Here is a 22,193-nt window from a genome sequence, read left to right on the forward strand (position 1 = left end):
GAGAAGGAGAAAGAAACAGAAGACAGGGACAGCGTTACCACAAGAACCCAGGTGGTCTGTCGGCATCAGTTTAGCAGACAGAGAGTGTGTGCTGTGAACTGCGTTGCATCTTCGTAGCTCCTGTGGTGGGCCGGGCACGATTTCCAAAGAGTAACAGACCGCGTGTTCCTTCCGTCGGGGAGAACGGGCTGCCGTGGCCACGGGCGTGCCCCTGGAGCAGCCGCGGGAGTTCAGGGTCGCAGTGCGGCGGCTGTGGGCGATGGTTGCGGCTGGGTGCAGGCGGCGGCGACAGGCCGGTCACTAGCACTGCCGGGCTAGCGCTACGGCAAGTCGGTGCGGCGGGTAGCGCCCGAAACACAATGGCAAGCAGACTGGTGCTGCAGTGGCCGCTGCGGGCGCGGCTGGGTGCAGGCTGGCGGCGGCCGTGCCTGGGAAGCATGAGGTCCAGCTGGCTGCAGCAGTGCCTGCTTCACTGGGGAGGCAGCAGAGCACCACGTCGTCGCAATGACAACCTGGTTTTTCTGGAACGGTGAAGCAGGGAAGCAGGACCACAGGGACGAAAAGGCGAGAAGGAGGGAGAAGGGCTGAGCGGACCCTACAGGCAAACCCCCCCCTCCCTCCAAGGTACCCAAAAAATATGGGTCCTGTTGTGTTGCATTTAGCTGCTTTTGTGTGCTAACGTTCCTCCCACAGTCTCAGTTTCTGGGCATTATTCGCCGGTACCCGGGCATTTGCCCCACTGGCAAAATGGCGGAGGGTGTGCGTGGATGGGTGTGTCTGTGTCTGTGTGTGTGCGCGGGTGTGTGTGTGTCGGTGTGTGTGTCGGTGTGTGTGTGCGGGTGTGTGCGTCTGCGGGTGTGTGTGTCAGTGTGGGTGTCTGTGGGTTTGTGTGTGGGTGTGTGAGTGCGTGTGCGCGGCAGATGGGTGTGGGTGTGTGTGTGGGTGTGTGGGTCTGTATGGGTGTGTTTGTCGGTGTGTGTGTGGGTGTGTGCGTCTGCGGGTGTCTGTGTGTGGGTGTGTGTCGATGTGGGTGTCTGTATGGGTTTGTGTCTGGGTGTGTGTGGCGGGTGTGTGGGTGTGGATGTGTATCTGGGTCTGTGTGTGTCGGTTTGTGTGTGGCAAGTGTGGGTATGTGAGTGTGTGTGGGTGTGTGACGGTATGTCTGTGTCTGTAGGTGTATGAGTGTATGTCGGTGTGGGTGTATGTCTCTGTGTGTGTGTGGTGGGTGTGGGGGTGTGTGTGTATCTGTGTCTGTGTGCATGTGGCAGGTGTGTGTGAGTGGGTGGGTGTGGGTGTGGGTGTGTTTGTGTGGGTATCTGTGGGTTTGTGTGTGGGTGTATGTGTCGGTGTGTGTCTGTGTGTGTAGGTGTGTGTCTGTGTGTCGGTGTGTGGGGGTGTGTGTGTATCTGTGTCTGGGTGTGCGAGTGTCGGTGGGTGTGGGTGTCTGGGTGTGTGGGGGTGTGTGTGTATCTGGGTCTGTGTGTGCATGTGTGTGTGGATGTGTGGGTTTGTGTGTGTATGTGTGTAGGTGTGTGGGTGTGTATGTGGGTGTGTCGGTGTGAGTGTGCATTTGGCGGTGTGGGTGTGTGTGTGTGAGAGTGTGTGCGGGTGTGTCTGTGTGTGTCAGTGGGTGTGGGTGTGCGTGTGGCTGTGTAACAGTAGAGTCCTACCGTGGAGGCTTTCTCTGCCTTGATTGGCTGCCAGGCTAAGCCTTCCTGGGGACAGGGTTGCTAGCACATGTACAGCCCCTTTAAGAACATAACATATGTTGAGGCAAATAAAAATCAGAATGGTCCCTCTCAGGTGTAAACTAAATTGCTTCTGCTTGACCTGGGTTCCTTTTTTCATGAGATAAAAATGTTTGTTTTTTTTTTTTTTTTTTTCCTGTCTTGGTCTTGATCTAGAGCAAAGCTTTTGAATTTCATATAAGGAAATTGTTAAACTAGGAGAAACAGTGATACTAAAAAGGATGCATTTCTTTGGGAGACGACCACAGGTTGTGCTGAAGGCAGAAATCCCAACTTGTAGCAAGGTCACTAGTGGGATTCTTGGTACTTACTTAATATTAACACTGATGTTATGGACTCCAAAATACCAAGGCATGTTTAGCAAATCTTAATGATGAGCACAGTCAAAATCTTTTGTCCACACAAAGGAAGATCTGCAGGAGAGAGAAGAATGAACTGTGTTCAGTTTTGAGCCCCTTATGACAAAAAAGTAACTGAAGAGCTGAAGTGTCCAGGGAAGGAGCACAAGGAGTGGCTGAGGGAGCTGGGGCAGCTCAGCCTGGAGAAAAGGAGGCTCAGGAGGGACCTTCTCTCTCTCTAGAACTCCCTGAAAGGAGGTCCAAGCCAGGTGGGAGTTGTTTTTTTCTCCTATGTAACAAGTAACAGGATAAGATGAAATAGCCTCAAGTTGTGCCAGGAGAGGTTTACATTGGATATTAGGAAAAATTTCTTCACTATGAAGGTTATTAAACACTGGCGTAGGCTGCCCAAGGCAGGGATGGTGGAGTCACCATCCCTGGAGAGGTTTAAAAGATGTGGATGTGGTACTTGAGGACATGGGTTAGTGGTGAATATGGTGGTGGTGCTAGTTGATGGGTGATCTTGATGATCCTAGAGGGCTTTTCCAGCCTAAATGATTCTATGACTACTGTATAACTGAGTAGTGAGAACTGACTGATGTGGCGGTATGAAGTGAAGGGTGGGCATTGGGTGAAGTAATGAGAACTGAGAGTAAAGACCTCATCCAAAATTTCTGTTCCAGTCTGGTTCAAAAAAGGTGAATTCATAGTGGAACTTGACAGATCTGCAATGAGAAGTCCAGGGGAGTGTAAAAGCTGTTTTATAAGAGGAGCTGCCTTATTTAAACAAGGGGAATGAAGACTGAGAGGGAATATATGATCATGCTCTTGTAATGAAATCAAAGAGGAAGGGTAGGGTAAACACCTCAGAGAGTTTAAAAAGCTTTTAAAGCTAAAAGATAATATTGGCACATGAACAAACAGACATACACTAGCCATTAATAAATTTCAGCTGAAAATTAGAAAAATCAGCAGGGGAATGAGGCTGTGGAAGATCTCACCAACCAGGGGAAAGGGAGCAAAAATGTTTTAGGACCGATATTAATAATTTTATCATTTTATTGATAGGACTCTGTAGTGCTTATTGACATCAGGGAACTGGGCTGGTGCCCTGCAGAGGTTCTGCTCAAGAGCACAGTGCTGGTGCAAAGGAGGTCACCTGTATTTGCCAGGTGCCTCTCCCTTGTAGGAGCCTTAGAGGTATTTTACTGGTATCTAGAGCTTTTCCAAACTACTGCGGTTGCATCTCACGTAAGAGATGTTTCACGTGGCCTTGTCACAGAAATAACAATTCAGTTAATAGCTGCTTATTTAAATAATAAGAATATTTTCTTCTGGCCACCAGTTTTTTGATGGCAAGCAGAAAAATTGCGGAGACAAGCAAAATGAGACTAACAGTTTTAAAAAGTATTCACTAAAAATATTACATGAAATGTTGCTTTGAACACTCTCTTAAAGTCTGCTTTTGTTTTTGTTTTTTTAAAAAGTAGTTTTTGCTTGTCAGCCACTTCAAGAGCTGGACTTGGTGGAAGAACCCACCAGGTTTGTTTTCAAGGTGACATGTCTGTTACACCTCAGCCATGTTTGGGTGTTCCTGTAACTGCCACCCTATAATCCCTTTCAGTTAAATTGTGTAAGCAGTGGGTAGGGATCTAGTGCAGTATTGTGGTACTGTTGCTGTTTTTCTGATCTCTGTTCAGATCCAAGAGTTTGTAGGAAGTTGTCACAGTTTTGTGGCTGTTTATTTCTTACAGGTAGCTTTGGATTGCTGTGAAGGCAGCTCTCAGAGGGAAGTCATGGACAATCTGATCAGGAAGGTGGATGAAGAGAAAACCCTGAAAGTGGAAACTTCTGGAGGCTGTGAAAGCATCCTTCCCTTGACTCCAGCTTCTGCTGGACAACTTGGGGGCAAGAGCAAACATCTCTGATGGTAAAGGTATGAGTAAACTAAACTTCCATTGTTGACTTTACTCTATGGTAGTGACTGCCTTTGAAAACAAATACCTAAAACTTCCCCTAAGCTAGAGATGTCTTGACATTAAATACAGTGTCTTACTTGGAATTCCTTGTTATTGAGGAAGATGGGGGGGAAATTTATTTGGGCTGTGCTTCTTTCCCTGATCCAGGTAGCATTTCTGCTTATGTTGGTCACTGACTTGTGGTCGGTCTCCTGTGTGGAGCAGAGTGTGTTGGTGGGCATTCTACACTTACTGTCCCCATTACACATCATTCTGTAGGATGGCCAGGCCACTCCTCTTACTCGTTTTGGTGGGATTTTATTGTTTGCTGCCTGCCTGTGATGGTTCAGGGATTCGGGAGCCCCCATCTTTTGCTTGGTGGGACAACCTTCCAAGTTTAGGTGGGTTTAGGCACACCCTGAACAATTCAAATCAAGAGACTCTGAAGTCATATAAAATTTAAAACTAAATTACCATGCAGCGAAATGTAAATGAAGATTTAATAGAAAGCAAAACTGCACTCATAATGGTGATAATTTCCTCTGTAGCAAACATTCCCAACAGGCACTTGGCTTTGTCATTTGTTAAGCACGATTGCTTTCTCAAAACACCAGATTCCCAGCATGGTTAATTATCTTGTGGTAATACCCATTCCAAGGAAGGGCATTACTTAATTACACAGAACTGAATTTCCTTAATTTGCAGCTTGAACAAACAGAAGCACAGATATTTGTTATGATGAAAATGAAGAGGGAGGGGATGATTTGAGTCTGCTGGCAACTGATGAATTAACTGGTGGTACATTGGTGTCTCATGCTGTCCAGCTAATAGGGAGCAGGAGGTCCTGCACTGTGGCACATGGCATGTGCTGGTTCTTGAGATCACCTTGGCATGATGGCAGAGCAGTGCGTGCATTCATAACAACTCAATTTTATGTCATAAAGTCAGAAACATCCTGATGGGAGAAGAAGGAAAATATTTCAACTGTGAATTTTCCTTGGCTCTGCTGGGGATCAGATCAATGTCTCAAAGAAGTCTTTTTTCAGGGAGTTGTTCATAGTAGCTCATAGAATCTTCCACTGCATATCCCCCCAGCCTGCTATCGCTTCCTTCCTAGCCCAGAGAGTTTTCTCTTACATGGCACTGTGTATTTTCTGGGTCCCAGAGACTTTACCTTTTTTTCCCAAGCTGTGCTTCTTGCTTTTCTCCCAGGTAGTGCTGTGGGAATGATGCATTGTTCTTGTTGATACCGAACCAGAATGATTAAAACACACAAGCACAAAAATCATGCATGGATGTCTGGGATGAACTACAGGTTTTGGGTTTGGTCTCTCCCACTGAAGTATAACTGTGCCTCTTCTTCAACTTAGTATCTGCAATGGTGAAAAAATCCTTTTCAGATTAATATATTTGCCAATTTCCAGTTTTATTTATCAAGTGACAAGTACAATCCTAGATTACTTTTGGGACACAGTCGATTTTTGCCCAAGTCTCTTAATTATCCTGAATAAACACTATTCCTCTTCCTGACTTAGTCTATCATGTCCTGATGCTGGGGTGTCTTTAAAGGGTTGGGGCTTTACTCCGGAGTCATAATTTTTCTGATTCATCAAGGCCAACTCAGCAGATCCAGCTTAGAATTAGACAGGAGAAAGGAATGAGGTTAAAGTTACATTTTTTTTGGTGTAAGAGGGAGAAGAAGGTGCTATAGCTGCTCTGCAGTCACAAGTCTGGTTTGTGTGCCTTTAACATTTTCACCAAGGGCAACTCAGTCCACTGAGTTCTTGATTACCTTGGACCACCTGAGTGTAAAATGTTGATGTGTTTGATAGTCAAACAAGGGCATGAGAGGAACATGAACCAGGGTATTTCTGAGCTCCTTCTTGGTGGAGTGGATCAAGCACTGACTTACAGACCTCTTACAATGAAACTCTAGCTAAGAGTCAGTAATGGGGTCTTTGTGATTCCAGGGTATCAGAAGAGGCTGGTAACGTCTTGAGGTGTTGGCAGTGTTGCCTTCACAGACAAGGCTACACATTCGTCTGCTGAACACTGAGATTTTCTTCCTCTGGGCTCAGACTGGGACTCACACTCAGGAGACATTTGGGTGCCAAAGATGCATTTCTTTGCACCCAAATTTCTGTTTGCACATGGGGGTAGAAGATGTTCTGTATTGTCTCTGCATTGGATAAGTTCTGATTTGTCATGTTCATCCTCTGCTGGAAGGTGAATCTGGGTGTGCTGAGCATAAGGTCCTGAGCATTAGTGACCTAGGGAGGACTTGGGTGCCTGGGCCTTTCCTGTCTCCCCTACCTTTGAAGCCCTTTGGGAAGGTGCTGCAAGCTGAGCTGTTCGTTTTTCCATTCATTGAATTCAGGCACATGGAGCCCAGAGGATTATAGGGCCAAACTGTTGTGACAACACCGAGAGAATTTTGTGGAGTTCCTGATAGACACCCATGTGCTGCTGTAGGACATCTCTGCTGCATGGAGCCTGGCTCCTGCAGAGAGAGATATGAACAGGCTCCTACACTTATGCAAGCAGATAGAGAGTTTTGATCCCCATCTGGGGGGAAATACTGGAATTCTAAGGACGTGATTTACTACCTGCCATTCCGGGTTCGGGGCAGTCCTCCAGCGGGACTTGGTTTAATGACTCCTTAGTATTCTGTAGTGGGAGTGAGGCAGGCTAATGTATATGAAGCTGAAGATTAGCAACTAAGAGTGGCTGATTTGGGCTCTGAGGAGAGATGCTTGTTCACAGCAATCTGAGGGGATGGCTGATGTGTTTAGGTTCTAAGTGGTCACCACTTCAGTTGCACTGTGAGCCAGGTCTGCAGCAGGTAGGACCAAGGACAGGGTGGGTCTGGGTAAGCCTCAGTCATGCCCTTGTTCCTTTCAAGTCAGAATATTCTGTAGTTCTGGGGGATTCTGTGTCTGAGTGTGATGCAGGAGGCAGGTAGATGGGGTCCCTGTTAGTGCCTCCCTAAGTGTAGCAGGCACAGGGCCGGCTACGGCTCCGTGGAGGGATGTTTAGAGATAGGTATTTGCTGAGTCATAGGAATTGAACCAGAAGTCCTCACTCTTGTCCTCCAGGCCTGCTTATCTTTCTGTGACCCTATAGGCTAGTTTCCCTAACCCTTACAATTGGTCAGTTTCCAATCCCCCCTAACCCTATAAAAGGGGCTGTCTTGGCCCATTTTGTGAGAAGAGCTGCATTCGGACCCTTCGCGAAACCCTCGGAATGAACCATCGTGGAACAGTCAATGCACCTTCTCTTCTCTCCTTCGTCTGCCCTCCTAGAAGCCACGGCCAGACAGAGCCCCTAGAGCAAGCTAAAGAGCTGAAACCATAAAAGAGCTGATATCACTAAGAGCTGACAATCACTAAGCTTGCTAAGAGGCCACGGCTGTGTGGTAGTCTGGGCTAGGGCACTCAGCCCCTGAAGGGCTGAGGTATCCGGCCTTAAGACTACTTGCCTGGGGCGCTTTAACCCTACTGGGAACCAGCTGAAGAAGCTAGCCCCTGTGGCTTCATTATTTTACACCTAAGGGTCTCGCCAAGATGATGGAGCAGGTTGTGAGTAGGAGGTGGTGGTTTCACCTGCCTTGTGTTGGCAGTGCTGGAGCAGCAGTCCCTGTCTGTCTCTGCTGTTTGGCAGCAGCTGATGGCTGTGCAGGAATCTGCATCCCCGAAACTGTTCATGAAGGATATCTAGAAACAACTCAGCTCAGAATTTTTCTTCCTCACAAATGTCCTCCTACTCTTTCCCTGAGTTTCTCCTGCTGCTGGCAGCAACTGCTTTCTAACTCCTCATCCTTCCCTGGCCAGTAACCTCTTTTCTTTCAGTGGTTCTCAACACCCATGTCCTTGGTGAAACAGTTAGAGCTGGAAAAGCACTTTGGAAAACACAGCTGCTTTGCTTGTGGCTCTGTGCATACAGGTTTTATAACGAGCAAACCTTTGAGAGCTGGCCACCATTCTGTGGTAACAGCTGGAGGTGCATCAGTCTGAGAGCCCAGGGCTCGTTGGAGGTCTCTGTGCAGCCACTATTCTGTCCTCCCCATCACCTTAGCTTTCAGTTTTCCTGCTTTAAAACCTAAACTGTGCTTGTATCTCTAAATTCTTGTCAAACTCTCGCACAAGAATGAGGAGTAGTCAGTTTGGTGGTCTCTGCAGCAGAGCCTGACTTTGTGTGCTGGCCCTGTGGGCACAGAGCTGGGGTTCACCTATATCCAGGTGCCTCCATCTGAACTCCCCCATCCCCTCTGTTCTGATTAGAAAAACCAGTGCCTCTGATCCCCGGTGCATCCAGCCAATTTTCATGTGGCTGTCCTGAGATGAGGCAAATTGTGCCTAGGAATGCCTGTTCTCCGCAGAAGTTGGAATCTCTATAACTAGGGAGAGAAGAAATCCTGAATCTTGGGAGAACCATGCCTTGCCTTTTGAAATTGTCACTGTCTCTGTCAGCAACATACCTTAGAAAACCTGATCTTCTTGCCCAGAGTTGGACAACCAGTGAGAAGGGAGGTCTGCAAGGACCTCATGCTGCAATTAGTACAGCCAAAGCTTGAATGTGGTAGTTTGGTGTTTTCTGTGCCATGAAGTCACTGTTAACAGCTCAGCTTCAGGTTCTTCTTGGGTTTGTTTCTTAATAGCTTTGCTTTTTATTTTCACCTTCAGTGGCTATCAGTGAGAACACAGTGGCATGGCAAGCTGATATTCAAGCCATCCAGCAAAGAGAGGACCTGAAGGGCTTGGCTTTGGGGTAGGCAGGGCTCACGGAAGCAGTGAAAGAGGTATGATGGGATGTTCTCATAGTGGGCATGGTTTGAGACTCAAAGGGTGGGCAGGTCCCAATGTGCCCGAGATCAAGGGTCATTGCTTAAGTTGGGAAGCCATCTGAAGTTGGAAGTGCCCCTTTGCTGAAGTGAGAGTGTGCCGGATATTTTATTGGGTATTTTATAAAAATGAGGGCCTATAGGAAGGCTGGAGAGGGACTTTTTGTAGGGGCAAACAGTCTTGCAAACAAGACCAGGCCAAATGGTCTTAAGCTGACAGAAGGCAGATTCAGATTTGATATGTGGAGGAAAGGTCATGACAGAGCACACTCGTCTAGTGCAAAGATGACCATGACAATGCAGTTGGTAGTCCTAGACAATTTTCTGAGTTAATTTTCTTAGAATGCTTTACTTTAGTCTTGCTCTGTATGCACTTTACAGATAAATACCTCCCTATGAGGGTCTGACAGCAGCAGGACAATGTTACCTGCTATACTAGTTTAGCAAAATTGTGGACAATACACATGCAGATAGCAATTTGTTAACTCCAGAACAAATGTAGAGCAATAACCACATGTGAGTCCTGCCCTGAGCTGTGGGAGGCTTTCCAGCTGAGCCCAATTGTAACTTTGCATCCATCATTTGAAAGAAAAATGCTTAACTGAATTTGGTGCTTTAATGACAAGGATACCAGAGGGTCAGGAAGGTAATTGCAGGTGTGTATTCTCCTGGAAGGGATGCAAATGTGACTTGCTTATTCTGTTTGCTTACATATATTTTCATCTGTTTCCCAGCATATTGAGATTATTTGGACTGCAAAGTCCTCTGAGATGTGCACAGTGTGGTTTTTAGCCAAATAAAGGCCAAATCCATTCCTATTTTCTCATGGTGCCAGAGCTGCTTAGCTGACAAGCAGTGTGGAAATGCCATCAGATTGCTGGGGAGTTAGAGGAAAAAGCAGTTTGCTGTTAATGTGTAGGGGTTTTTTAGGGATAGGAGGTTTGATTACTTCATATGCAAATTCGGGTCAAGGCTGTCAGTCTTTGTGAATGAACACAAGCCTCGTGGCTTTGACACTTGCCATCGTTTCATGTGTGGCAGAGACAGGCAAAGCCTGTCTCCCATGTGCTGGGGGCAGGTCACCCTCTGAACCCTAGTCTTGTTGGCCCGCCTATTGTCTTGAGCAGTGAGGAAATGCTGCTGGGGTGGAAGGTGGGTGTGGGTGACTGGGAGCGGGGCACAGGTAGAAGAAACCAAGAATCTCGATTGTACAGAGCAACGTGATGCAGAGTCCCCAGGCAGGTGCAAAGGAGAGCTGCTTCATTGCAAAAATCAGGCCTTTTTCAGCAGTTAGGACATTATCAGTTACATTCCATTGAAGTATAACAAATATAATTCAACCAACCACCATAAACAGCGATGTGAGCACATAATGGTTGTGTGCTTGTTTTTCCACCTCCAATTCAGCTGAGTCACTTTCCCATAGCCCCCTTCTCCTTAGCCAAAGTAGCAGGCCTGAGCCCTGATTCTACAAGGGTAACAAAGCCCTTCTTTTATAAGGTTTTACCTATATTCAACACATGATGACTGCTGTAGTTGTAGGGCTTGGAGGATGACAGCACATGCTCCACTCCCGTTCCTTGCCTCAGTGGTCTCCTGAGAGAGGTCCTACACTGCTAATCCAATATTCATTCCCAGTTCAGATCTACATGCTCTCTTATAGCTGTACCAAGAGCTGCCACCAATCCAGCTGGTTTTTTTACCTGGTCATGGCTTTGATTTCTAGAGAATGTGTGATTCTTTCTTATCTGCCATTGATTCTGTCACCTTCTGATGCTGCAGGCACTTGTCCCATTCTCCCTGACTCTCTGTGTCCGTGGGATGGGCCAGGGCTGATGCCCTGATGACTCTGGAGCAGATGAGCCAACAATTCATGTGTCTGTGAATGCGCAGCCTGAGTGAACTCCTGGACACCTTGGTGTGTGTAGCAGAGGGGCCTGGGGAGTCAGTGTGACTGCTCTGGCAGCTGCTGCCTCTCTGGCAGCAGTACCAAATAGAGCCGACTGCTGCCACTGAGTGGCTTTTCAGGGCTTCAAGCCAAGGTTGAGTCGAAATGAAGCAAGAAGCATCATCAAAAACAAAAGACTTGCAAAATGTTATTTACTTGGCAAAAACATCTATTCTAGATAAAGTGTCCAGAGGAGGATTGCCAGATACCAGCTTCTTTCTGGCATCCTACAGATCTTTGCACTGAATTTACATATCTTAATTTTGAGGCCAGTCTACTCAGCTCTGACATCACGGCTTACCGGGCCCACACATTGCAAGTGACTTTATAGACCTTGTAGCTTTTGGCCTGAGATATGAGTGATAACTACAGGCCTCATGTCAGGGAGGTGTGAGCTTCCTATTATAAAACTGAGGAGACCTTATGTTTCTGGGAGTGTATGTGCTGCGTGGACATCCATTCCATCTGCACATCCACAGTAAAACAATAGTTTTTGCATCTCTACTGCAAAAAAACCTCAAAAAATTCTAGTAACTAAGATAGGTGAACCAAAGCACTTGGCACAGAGCATTCTTGTGGAAGAAACTGCATCCATCTCCAACCATGCTCAGCACTGCAAGTAATGGATTGGTTTCTTTGGTGGAGGTACAACATGGAATCTCTTGGGTTCTCCTTTGAACCCTGCTGTAGTCAGAGTACTGTCATTCTTGGCAGCTGGTGCATGCATGGGTTTGGCTTTTTCAACCAACTCCATAACCTCCTCCCTAGCCTTCTGCTTTCCAGGGCTCTCTACAGTCATTTAGGAGATCATGTTTGTCAAGATTGGTCTTACTCTCAAATATCAGAAATGTGTCAAGAGCTCAATAAAAAAGGCTTTTCCTTTACATGGCTATGTTTAAAAAAAAAAAGACATTTACCATCTCACTGGTAGATTGAAAAATCATTCTTCGCTTAGGTCAGAAAAACTGACAGGGTTGGTTGAAGGGATGTGGAAAGAAATCTTAGAGGTCACGAGTCAAAGTGACTTTGACAGAACAGGACAGATTGGAAACCAGTTTTCCAGTCTGCTGTTCCCCCTTGATATGTTTGCAGATTATGGATCACCACTTCATGTCTTAAGATTTCCAGGTCCGTTGAAATATGTTGTCTGGTCTTTAGTTGGTTGGAAATGTGGGGCAGTGGTGCTGTGCAAGGGGACACTGTGCTGAGCTCTTCGTATAGTGAGGAAGGCTAAGATGAAGTTTTTCAAGTACAGGCTGAGTTTTCCTGTACAGTGGCAAAAGGAGAAATCTGTATCAGTTTCCACAGTGACACAGTTCTGGGTTCTCATTATAGTAAAGAAGACAAATGTATCTGTTTGTATTTTGATTTCTCCCATACATACATTTCCTGTGGGTCTTTTCAGTAGATTGAGATCCTGGGTGAAATTTCCAGCTTGTGCTTTTTGAGGTGATGGTGTTAGAGGGACTCAGGAAGGCATTTGTGCTTTCTAAGAAATGAACATAATGAGTGGTTTAAAATACTTCAGGGCCCTGAGCAGAGGACTCAAAAGGGTTGCAGCAGGATTATCTGTTCCTTTTCAAAGGGATTGTGTTTGGGAAGTGTTTCTGAGTTTTCTTGTAATTAAGGGCTGGATATCCACTCTTAGCAGCAGATTTTGACAGTATCATACCTGAGGCTCAGGTCTGCAAACATGGCTGTAACTTCATGTGTCTGAGCAGGAGGCAAATGCTTGGTAGCAAGAGTTTGAGAAACAAGCTTTTAGGAAAATCTAGCTCTGGTTCTTGGCATCTCATGCAGACTCTTGCATGTGTGGTGGAGAAATTCAAGGATCAGTCTTTATGTTTCTAGCCATGCATGGCCAGAACCACTTCTGGGGCTGTTTGACCATTGTGATGGGACAGCATGTCTGATGTGTGTCTGCTGTGTCTGAACAGGGAAAACTATGTAGGAGCATTCAGGAGATGGGAGACTGAGGGGCAGGTACTCAGTCCTACTGGTCACCGCCAGTAGGACTGAGTAATTGCATAGGTCTCCTGATTGAGGGAAGAGGGCAGAAACCTGGGATCAGGAGGTGGAAGGTGAGCAGGGAATCTCAGTTTGAAGTTCTGGACAAAGATAAAGACAAGGCAGGAGGTGTCAGTGCCAAAGAAGCAAAGGAATCCTAGGACAAAGCTTCTTCCAAGAAGACTTTTGTCTGCAAAGCCTGTTGCAAAGATCTTTCACTTCTACTGCTGCCTGAAGGTGCACATGAGATGCTGTCAGGTTGCCAGAGGAAAGCAGATCCAGCGTAAAGATTGTGGTGAGGTCGAGTCGACAATGAGCTGGAGAAGCATCAGCTGGAGGTCTATGGGATGGTGGGGATGGCCAAGAAGAAAAAGAAGAAGAAGAGGCTCCCCATGGCATGTGACATCTGAAAGAGAGTTTGCTCATGCCTCAGGTAGGGTTGCTGGGAGCAGGGGTGTTTAGATGGCAGTTTGGACAATATAGTAAAGTAATAGTCTGAAATCTTGTCCTCTTCTTCCCTTCAGCTTTTGGTGAGAGAAAAGTGTGAGAAACATGTGCTCCATGTGTGAGAAACACAGCTCAGCTCATTTTTCCTGCCCCACTGAGCACAACCACTTTCTCATTAGTTCTTCCCTAATTGGTTTTCCATGTAGCTCATCAAGGAAAAGTAGGGCTACTGGTAAATTTGAAAGTCTCCAAAAATAACCAAGCTGTTCCAGTTCCTGGCTGCTTTAGCAGGATGCGTGTGAGGAACCAAATCTCTTTGCCCTTCCTAGGGCAGCTCACGATGTTGTGGCAGACCTCTGTAGAGGGCTAACTACATGACAAAGGTCACGTAGACATGCTCTGGTTAGCTGACCAAGAATTGGAAAAGTACTGGACCCAGCTAATCTGAGTCCCTGCACCTGCAAGGCTGCTGTGGCCTTGAGCATAGCTGTAGTACGATAACAAGATGCTGTAGCTGAGAGAGAGACATGAGAAAAAAGAGATATAAGTCGTAAAGAATGAAGAAATAAGGGGGGGAACTGATAGCTATAGTATAACCAATAGATTGCTTAGCTTACAGAATATGCATGAGCTTATTACTTGTTGTGCATAAATGTCTGATGCTCTAATCAATAAACAAAGCTTGCTGATTCTCATATTGAGCGTCCTGAGACTTCCCTCACTGCGGCAGACCTCCACATTGCTGCAAGGGAACAAGAATTCACACCAAAAGGAGACTTGCAGTGAATGAGACAAGGATCAGGGATTCAGCTGTATTCAGCTCATCAGGGACAATGGAGTGAGATGTTAGTGCTTGTCCAGTGGGAGGACAAGCAGGTCTTGTACCTGCTGAGCCTAACTCCCCTGTTCTGTTGCTTTCCACATGGCTTCTGGCTGTCATTCTGTCCCTGCAACAGAATCATAGAATGTCAGAGGGGGTTGGGTTGGAAAGGACCTTAAAGCTCATCTTGTTCCACTCCCTGCCACGGGCAGGGACACCATCCACTAGCCCAGGTTGCTCCAAGCCCCATCCAGCCCGGTCTTGGACACTTCCAGGGGTGGGGCAGTCACAGGTTCTCTGGGCACCCTGTGCCAGGGTCTCACCACCATCCAAGGGAAGAATTCCTGCCCAATATCCCATCTAAACCTGCTTTCTTTCGGTTTAAAGCCAACAGCTTTGGATGGTAACCATGATTTGATCCTTGTCATTGCAGCAGTTGTCAGGGCTATGTTATCACAACAGGACCCACCACCCTGATGTCTTTGCAGCTCAGAATCACTGCTCCTCCAAGTTCTCTTCCCTGCGGTGCAGCTGCTGTGACAAGACCTTTACCAGCACTGCTGCTCACCAAAAGCATGTCAAGGCAGACCACACAGATAAGAACCCATTGTAAGTGATATAGTGACTGCTTGGAGAGAGAGAATCACGAATCATTTAGATTGAAGAAGCTCTCCAGGATCTAGTCCAACCATTAACCCGACACTGCCATGTTCACCAGCAAACCCTGTCCCCAAGTGCCACATCCACACATTTTTGAATGCTTCCAGGGATGGTGACTCCATCATTGCCCTGGGCAGTTTGTTCCAATGCCAGACCATGCTTTTCATGAAGAAATTTTCCCTGATCACAGAATGTGCTGAGTTGGAAGGGAACCCACAAGGATCATTGAGTCCAGTTTCCTAGCCCTGCACAGCACCATCTCCAAGAGTGTCCAAGGGTATTTTCCAAATGTTTCTTGATCACTCTCAGGTTTGGTGCTGGAACCACTTCTTTGGGGAGCCTATTCCAGTGCCAACTACTCTCTGGGTGAAAAGCCTATTTCCTGACATCCAACCTAAATCTCCCCTGACACAACTTCAGGCCATTCCCTCAAGTACTGTCACTGGTCACCACAGAGAAGTGATCAGTATCTGCCCCTCCTTTTCCACTCATGAGGAAGTGGTAGATGTGATGAGGTCTGACCTCAGTCTCCTCCAGGCTGAACAGAAAAAGTGCCCTCAGCACTTCCTTGCATAGCTTCTGCTCAAGGCCCTCCACCATTGCCATGGCCCTCCTTTGGACACACTCTAATAGTTTAATATCTTTCCTACTTTGTGGTGTCCAAATCTGCTCCAGGACTCGAGGTGAGGCTGCCCCACTGCAGAGCACAGTGGGGCAGCCTCACCTTGCCTGGCTGGTGATGCTCTCTCTGATGTCCCCCAGGACACGGGTGGCCCTCCTGGCTGCCAGGGCACTGCTGACTCAGATCTAGCTGGCCATTGACCAGGACGCCAGGTCTCTTCCTGCAGCTGTTCTCCAGCCTCTTGTTGCCTAGTCCACCCACACATCCAGGGTTGCCCCACCCCCAGTAAAGAATCTGGCACATTCTCTTGTTGAGCTTCACATGATTGGTGATGGCCCAGTCCTCTATTTTGTAGAGGTCTCTCTGCAGCACCTCCCTGCCTTTGAGGGAGGCAACAGCTCTTCCCAGTTGTGTATCTTCTGTGAACTTGTCTCATATTCCTTCCAGTCCTATCTCCAAGTCATTTATGAAAATATGGAAGAGCACAGAGCCTAATTCTCCCCTGGTGCTACTTGTGACCATTTCCTCTTGTCCCATCACTTATGTGGGAGAGGAGACCAATGCAGTAATAACTCTGATAGCACAAGACTGCACATCCTGTTTTCCTGCAAGTCACAGTAGATTCTTGTGAACTGTAGTAGTCTCTTCTGGCTCATCTCAGCATCTTGCAGCTTGCTTGCTCCTGGCTGCTCCTCTGAGGATGCTCCTCATGCCTGTGTGCAGGTGTGGTGGTGATGAAATACTGGAGAGCTGTGGTCCAGAAGGTCTCTTGTAAAAGACCCTGAGAGCATGTTTTTGTGTTCTTGGCTTTGCTTGCAGATGTGAAGTTCCATGAGTGTGAGTCATGCATGGAGCTGTTCCCCATGCTGGCTCTCCTGCAGGTTCAGTGAAGTGCAGGCACTCAGGTCTGTCATCTTTGCTGCTGTTAAGGTTACCTGTTGAACAGTGATGGTTCCTCTTGGTGATGTCTGAAATGTAAACAGGAGGGTGAAGAGGGACATAGTGAGGAAAAAGTGTGAAGAAACAGAAAGTAAGGATGAACTGGAAAAACACTGGGTTTGGTGAGGCTGGGACATGTTAAGCTTTTGGACCTACTGGAATCATGGAAAGTTACGGATTTGATTGTTACAGTAGAGAAGAGAGCTAAGTGTAGGTGAGGACACAACAGCATGAGGAGATGATGGATGGAACCCCAAGCACTGGGTTTGTCTACACAGCTAGTGGGAGACTGAAGAAAAAGGCAGTACAGTAGAGACTAGAAAGATAAGAGACAAACCTGGGCTTGGGGACATCATGTCACGGGCCCTTGGAATCATAGAATTGTAGGATGGTTTGGGTTGGAAGGCACTTCAAAAATCATCCAGTTCCATGCTTTGGCAAGTTTGCAAGCTGTAAGGGCAGAGTGAACTGGCAGACCAGGCTACAACAAATGGTGGGTCCCCATGGCAGAGCATGGGATAGCAGGAGAGAATATAAATCAGGAGACATTGGAGGGGGCAGCCAACAGCAGCCTAGAGAAGGAGGAAGAAGACCTAGAAAAAGCTCTCTCTGAAAGTGGAGAACCACTAAGTTTGGCAATGATTTTGGAATAGCTGGATCAAGAGATGCAAGCTAGGCCAGCAAGGAAGAGTGCTGGATGGTGTGAGGGAACAGGAAGAAGGGATTCCTGTGAGCAGGGTCAGCTCCAGCTGCAGGTAATCCAGCTGAGCTTCTTAATGCCGGTGCTGCAGGGAGCCAAAAGGAACCCAAGCAGCCATAAACTGTTTGACAGCCAGTGGTGCAGCCAGGAGAAGGGACACTAGCACATGCCAGTTCCTCCTGGGTTTCAGCCCTGTGTGCCCTGGCCATTGCAGCTCCCTGTCCTCTCAGGCTGGCCCTTGCTGTCCCAGGCCAGACTTGGACAGTGCTTCTCCCACAGCTTCCCAACCATTGTGCTGCTCATACTGCTTCATGGCCTTCCCCTCCCTGGGGCCCTGCAGAGCCATGTCACCAGCCAGCATTTCACACAGAAGATAGCACCTTCATGGGTGAGCTCTTCCCCTCCCAGGGCAAGCTGGAGGGGCATCTCAGCACTGGGTATCCCAAGGTGACCTTCTCCCAAGCCACCACTGCCCAGATTGTGCAGATAAGGACTGCTTTGTGTCACAGCTACTGCATTGTTCACCCATCCTTCTCTCCTACGCTCTTATTCTTCCCAAATCCACTCTGTGGGCCCTGTTGCGGCCCTGTTACCCCTTCTGCTCTGTGATTTCCCATTCTTGGGGGGGTCTGTGATGCAAACCCCCAGCCCACGGTACTCTGGGATTTCTGTGCTGGCATAAAGCATGTTTGCTGGAGGGAAAGATGCTCATTCATGACTTTAAGAAGCTGAGGAGGAGGATTGGCAGTGTGTGTGGAGGTGCCTGGTTACTCAAGAGTTATTAACACCTCGATGATGTCCCATGACACTGCAGCTGTTTTGTTGGAAGCCCAGTGCTAGGTTTGAAACCAGCCTCATCCTCTTCAATATCTCATCCATCAGTCAAGAAGAGTTCCTTGGATGAGGGAGTCCAGTGTGCAAGATTCCCTGGGATGGCATTCCTCCAGTGGATAATCACAGAAAGTTTACTGTCTACAATTGCTTGTGGAGCTAAATAATAGCAGTTTGTGGAGAGAAATATTTAAATTACTCTCCTGTCTTCTTTTTCATCATTGGTTGTGTGGTTTGGTGTTTCCTGTTACTCTCATGCCTGTTGTAATTGTAGAAGCTGTAGTGTGAAGCTAAATGTTATTACCTGAGCTGAGGCTGAGAAAGGTGTGAGCAGCAAAGGAATCCAGGGGAAAGCGGTGCTGTACAGGTCTGACTCTTGGGTCATCTTCCTTCCACACAGGTGACTCAGACATTGCAGCAAGGAGAAGCAGAGCACATAATCTCTTTCGATAATGCCAAATTTGTGACGTTGCCCAAATCCCAAGTGAGACAAACTGGCTCTGAGGTGGTGACTGTGGAGAATTTGTTTGATAACAGTCACTCTGATGTGTGAAGAAATCAAGTGAGGGACAGGGGAGGTTGCCTGTGCCTAGCACTTGGTATCCACTAGGCTTGTTCAGGAGCCCAGTGTGCTGCTCCACCTGGGAGATTTGGGGCTTCTTTGGGAAAGCAATCCCAGGCATGCAGCAAGCACAGCATAACCACGGACAGGGGAGGTTCATAGACATTTTCTGCCTGAGAAGTCTCTCTGCAGTCAGCTGCTGGTAGAACACTTATCTCCTCCAACACATGAGAAATAAAAGCAGAAGAGGAAAAGATGGGAATCAGGTGTGATCCTCCACTACTGTGAACAGAGGGCAGAGGACTGGTACAGGACAAAGTTGGGGCTTATGGATAAGGGAAAAAAAAAAACCCCACTGTCCTGAGAATTTAGGTTGGAGATTTTTATGGCTGAATCAGTGATGTGCTCACAGGTGTCTTCTTCTGCAGGGTGTAAGGGCTGCTTTGTTCCTTCTGCTCTCACCTGTATTATTGTGCAGCTGGAGAACTTCTCCAGAGAAAACAGAGCACAGAACTGAAGAGCTGACCTTTGGGCCTCTCTTCTCCAGCAGAGACTTCCTGGGAGTTGTGCTAAATTACTTCAGCACTGTTTGGATGGCACCTTGTGCCACACAGGTTTGATCCCATCCATGTTTTTGCTGTGGGTCTGTTAGGAAGGAGGATTCCAGGCTTGTCTGGGCATATCCATCTTTTCTGTGAGCAAACAGCCCTGAGATCTGCCACCACCCTCTAATTCACCGGGGCCATTCTGAAAAAAGGGAAGGAGCTGTGCCTGTGTGCCAGTGTCCCTTGTGGCGTGGCACTAGTGAAGGTGTTGCAGTGTGGGATAGCTGCTATGACTGCACGTGATCCTTCCCCTGGCACATGGGGCACTGCCTTGTAAAATGTACTCAGTACCTGCTGTAAAGTTTGCTTCTCTGGTGCTGGCATAATGCAACAGCTTCATTGTGCACACCAGTTCCTTTGAGACTAAATTTCATAAAGCTTTTTTATCTGCAGCTTCCTAAAATATAATCTGATAATTAATGGCTTGCTGAATCCATTATGAAGTGCAATTAGAAGCAGGTTTCCTGTGGCTCTGAGGGGACTGGTAGCATTTATCTTCCTTTTCCTCATGCCAAAAGGTTGAGCCCTGCCACTGTGATATTTACCCACAGAGGGGTGATCCTGCTGGGTCCCGGAGCCCGGGAACACGCTGTAAGTAGTGCCTGTTGTATCCTGCTGCCCAGAGCCACAGCAGTGTGGGAGGGGGACACAGAGGAGCTTCCCAGAAGCATCTTGCTCTGGCTGCTCAGTGCCACCAGGCAGAGATGGTGCCACAGGAGCGTGCCAATGTGGCTGTGTCGGTGTGAGAGTTTGTTCCTGTTAAAACTTGGAGGGAAGAAGAGAGCAGCAGAGCTCTCAGGAGAGGGGCTGGGGGAGCTCATGGCATGTTGCGTGTGTGGCAGCAAGCTTATAAGTAACCCTGCTGAAGTGCTGCACGTCTTGAAGGGCTCCCATGTGTGGTCCCCTCAAGCTTTGTGGGGATGGTGACATGGAGGGAGAAATGAGGTTAAGTTGCCACTAAATCCATGAATGACCAGGAGATGGTGCTCAAGGCCTTGAGGATTAGTGCTAGTGCCCAGGTGCACCTTTGTGGAAGTTCCTCTGAGCCTTCCCAGGCCTTCCCCAGCTCCTGGGCTACCACCTGTGCAGAAATCTTGAGCTACTGCCAGGCTGAAGGAAAACTCCAAGCCCTGGACAGCTCACCTCCAAACCCTGAATATCACTGCTTAAAGAGCCTGAAACTGGGCCTTGGCCACCTGTGGAGAGAGTGAAATGCACATGTTACTGAGGTGAAGAGGTGAAAAACCTGGGATGCCCCTTGACCAGGAGGAGAGGGGCCAGAGGGTGAACTGCTGGAGCCCATCTCATGCCTGCCTGGGCATTGTGCATAGCACTTTGGATGAGCAATGCAGATAATGACAGAACAAGTAACTATGTCTCGGTGGTTTCAGAACAGATGTGTTGGGAGGAAAGCAGTGGATTTTGTCCCACAGGCTGGTGAAGTTGGAAGCTGTTCCCCATTTTCTGACTTTGTGGGGGCTGGGAGTTGTGGAAACCCTGCACAAGCTGTGGGAGTGCTCTGGCATGGGAAATGGATTGTACAGACAGTACTTTACAGGTGTCCTGGCCGTTATGTGTGAGCAGAGAGCACTACAGTGAATATCTGCAGGGAGTACTACAATGAATCTGATCTCTCTTTGTTCCTGGAAAACTGTGGAGGGAGGAAAAAGGTTCAGCAGGGTTTGAGAAGTTGCTTTATTTCTAGTCCTGTCCTAGGGCAGAGGTAGCTCAGACAGGGCAGAACATGAGCATGGGGCCTGTTGGCTGCGCCCTTTGAGCCTTGTTGCTGGAGTGTTATCACAGCTGAAAGAGGACAATGTAGGTGTTACATCAGGAGTGTTTCTGGCTCACCTGTCTGGTTTGGGGCCATCTCTCCTGCCGTCCTGTCCAGCAAGATCCTGTGTGGATGTATCATCAGCAGAGTCCTGCCAGCAGCACACACCCAGCAAGAACTCTGCAGCTTTACAGAGTCCATTGAGCATCTCCCATATTATTACGAGGAGATAATAACTCACATCCCCCTCCTCCGGTTCCTTCTTGATGGATGAGATACACACAGCAGAGCAAATTGCAGCATTAGCAACACCTTTGTTATACCCGGGAGGGAGATGAATTTCCCAGGACATGTCCTGGTCTGGTGTGTACCACACTGGAGATACTTATTGCTGGTGATTTCTTGTTGTACTATGATTTTATTTTCCTCTGTAAAAATAAAATATGGAGAAGGAGAGATGTGGGTGTGGAGTTTCATGTGAAGCAATTCTCTGGAAGGAAAAATCCTTCATTTTTGAAAACATGATTTTTTCAAGTCTTTTCCTGGGTGCTGGGTGACCTGTTGAGTTTTGGGAGAATACTGTGCCCCTCTTGACCTTGGTGCCATCCTCTGAGGAAGCAGAGAATATGTTTTAAGGTCAGGCTGGATCATGAGACCATCCTGCCCTTCACTGTATCCTGTTGCAGCTGCCAAATGCATTTGGGGAAATGGTAGAGTGCCTGTAACAAACTGGGAAGTGACATCCCATAGAGGATGTTAGATCAGGTAATGGTGGAGTGACAGGACAAAAGGGAATGGCTTTAAGCTGAAAGAAGGTAGATTTAGAATGGAAATCAGGAAGGAATTCTTCCCTGTGAGGGTGGGGAGGCCCTGGCACAGGTTACCCTGAGAGGCTGTGGCTGCCCCATCCCTGGAAGTGTCTAAGGCCAGGTTGGATGGGGATTGGAGCAACCTGGGATAGTGGAAGGTGTCGCTGCCCATGGCAGGGGGTGGGACTGGATGAGCTTTAAGGTCCTTTCCAACCCAAACCATTCGATGATTTTTTGATTTATACATCTCTGTCCTGGTTTAACCCCAGCCAGCAGCCAAACCCCTTGCAGCCACTCGCTCACTCCCCCATCAGTGGTACTGGAGAGAGAATTTGAAGGGGCAAAGCTGGAGAACTCGTAGGTTGAGATAAAGACAGTTCAATAGGGAAACCAAAAGCCACACACACAAGCAAAGAAAAATAGAATTAATTCCCTGCTTCCCATGGGCAGGCAGGTATTCAACACCTCTAGGGGAGCAGGGCCCCATCCCATGGAACAGCAGCTTGGGAAGACAAGCGCCACAAATGTTTCCTACTTCTTCCCTCCAGCTTTATATACTGAGCATGATGTCATGTGGTCTGAAAT

At 47.7% G+C, this 22,193-nt stretch overlaps 1 protein-coding gene across 1 annotated transcript in view; it reads left to right on the forward strand.

Moving 5' to 3' along the window:
* Nucleotides 1–504: 504 nt before the first annotated feature.
* ZBTB40 (zinc finger and BTB domain containing 40) overlaps nucleotides 505–22,193 on the forward strand; it is a 63,302-nt gene continuing 41,613 nt past the window's right edge. Inside the window, 9 exon segments of the mRNA XM_059866405.1 lie at nucleotides 505–564; nucleotides 694–759; nucleotides 1,175–1,192; nucleotides 14,540–14,697; nucleotides 16,203–16,270; nucleotides 16,273–16,293; nucleotides 17,307–17,345; nucleotides 17,348–17,395; nucleotides 17,398–17,527. Of these exon segments, the coding sequence (XP_059722388.1) occupies nucleotides 505–564; nucleotides 694–759; nucleotides 1,175–1,192; nucleotides 14,540–14,697; nucleotides 16,203–16,270; nucleotides 16,273–16,293; nucleotides 17,307–17,345; nucleotides 17,348–17,395; nucleotides 17,398–17,527 (608 nt within the window).

This window comes from Haemorhous mexicanus, chromosome 23 (genome assembly GCF_027477595.1).
Source record: "Haemorhous mexicanus isolate bHaeMex1 chromosome 23, bHaeMex1.pri, whole genome shotgun sequence".
NCBI classification, from domain to species: domain Eukaryota; kingdom Metazoa; phylum Chordata; class Aves; order Passeriformes; family Fringillidae; genus Haemorhous; species Haemorhous mexicanus.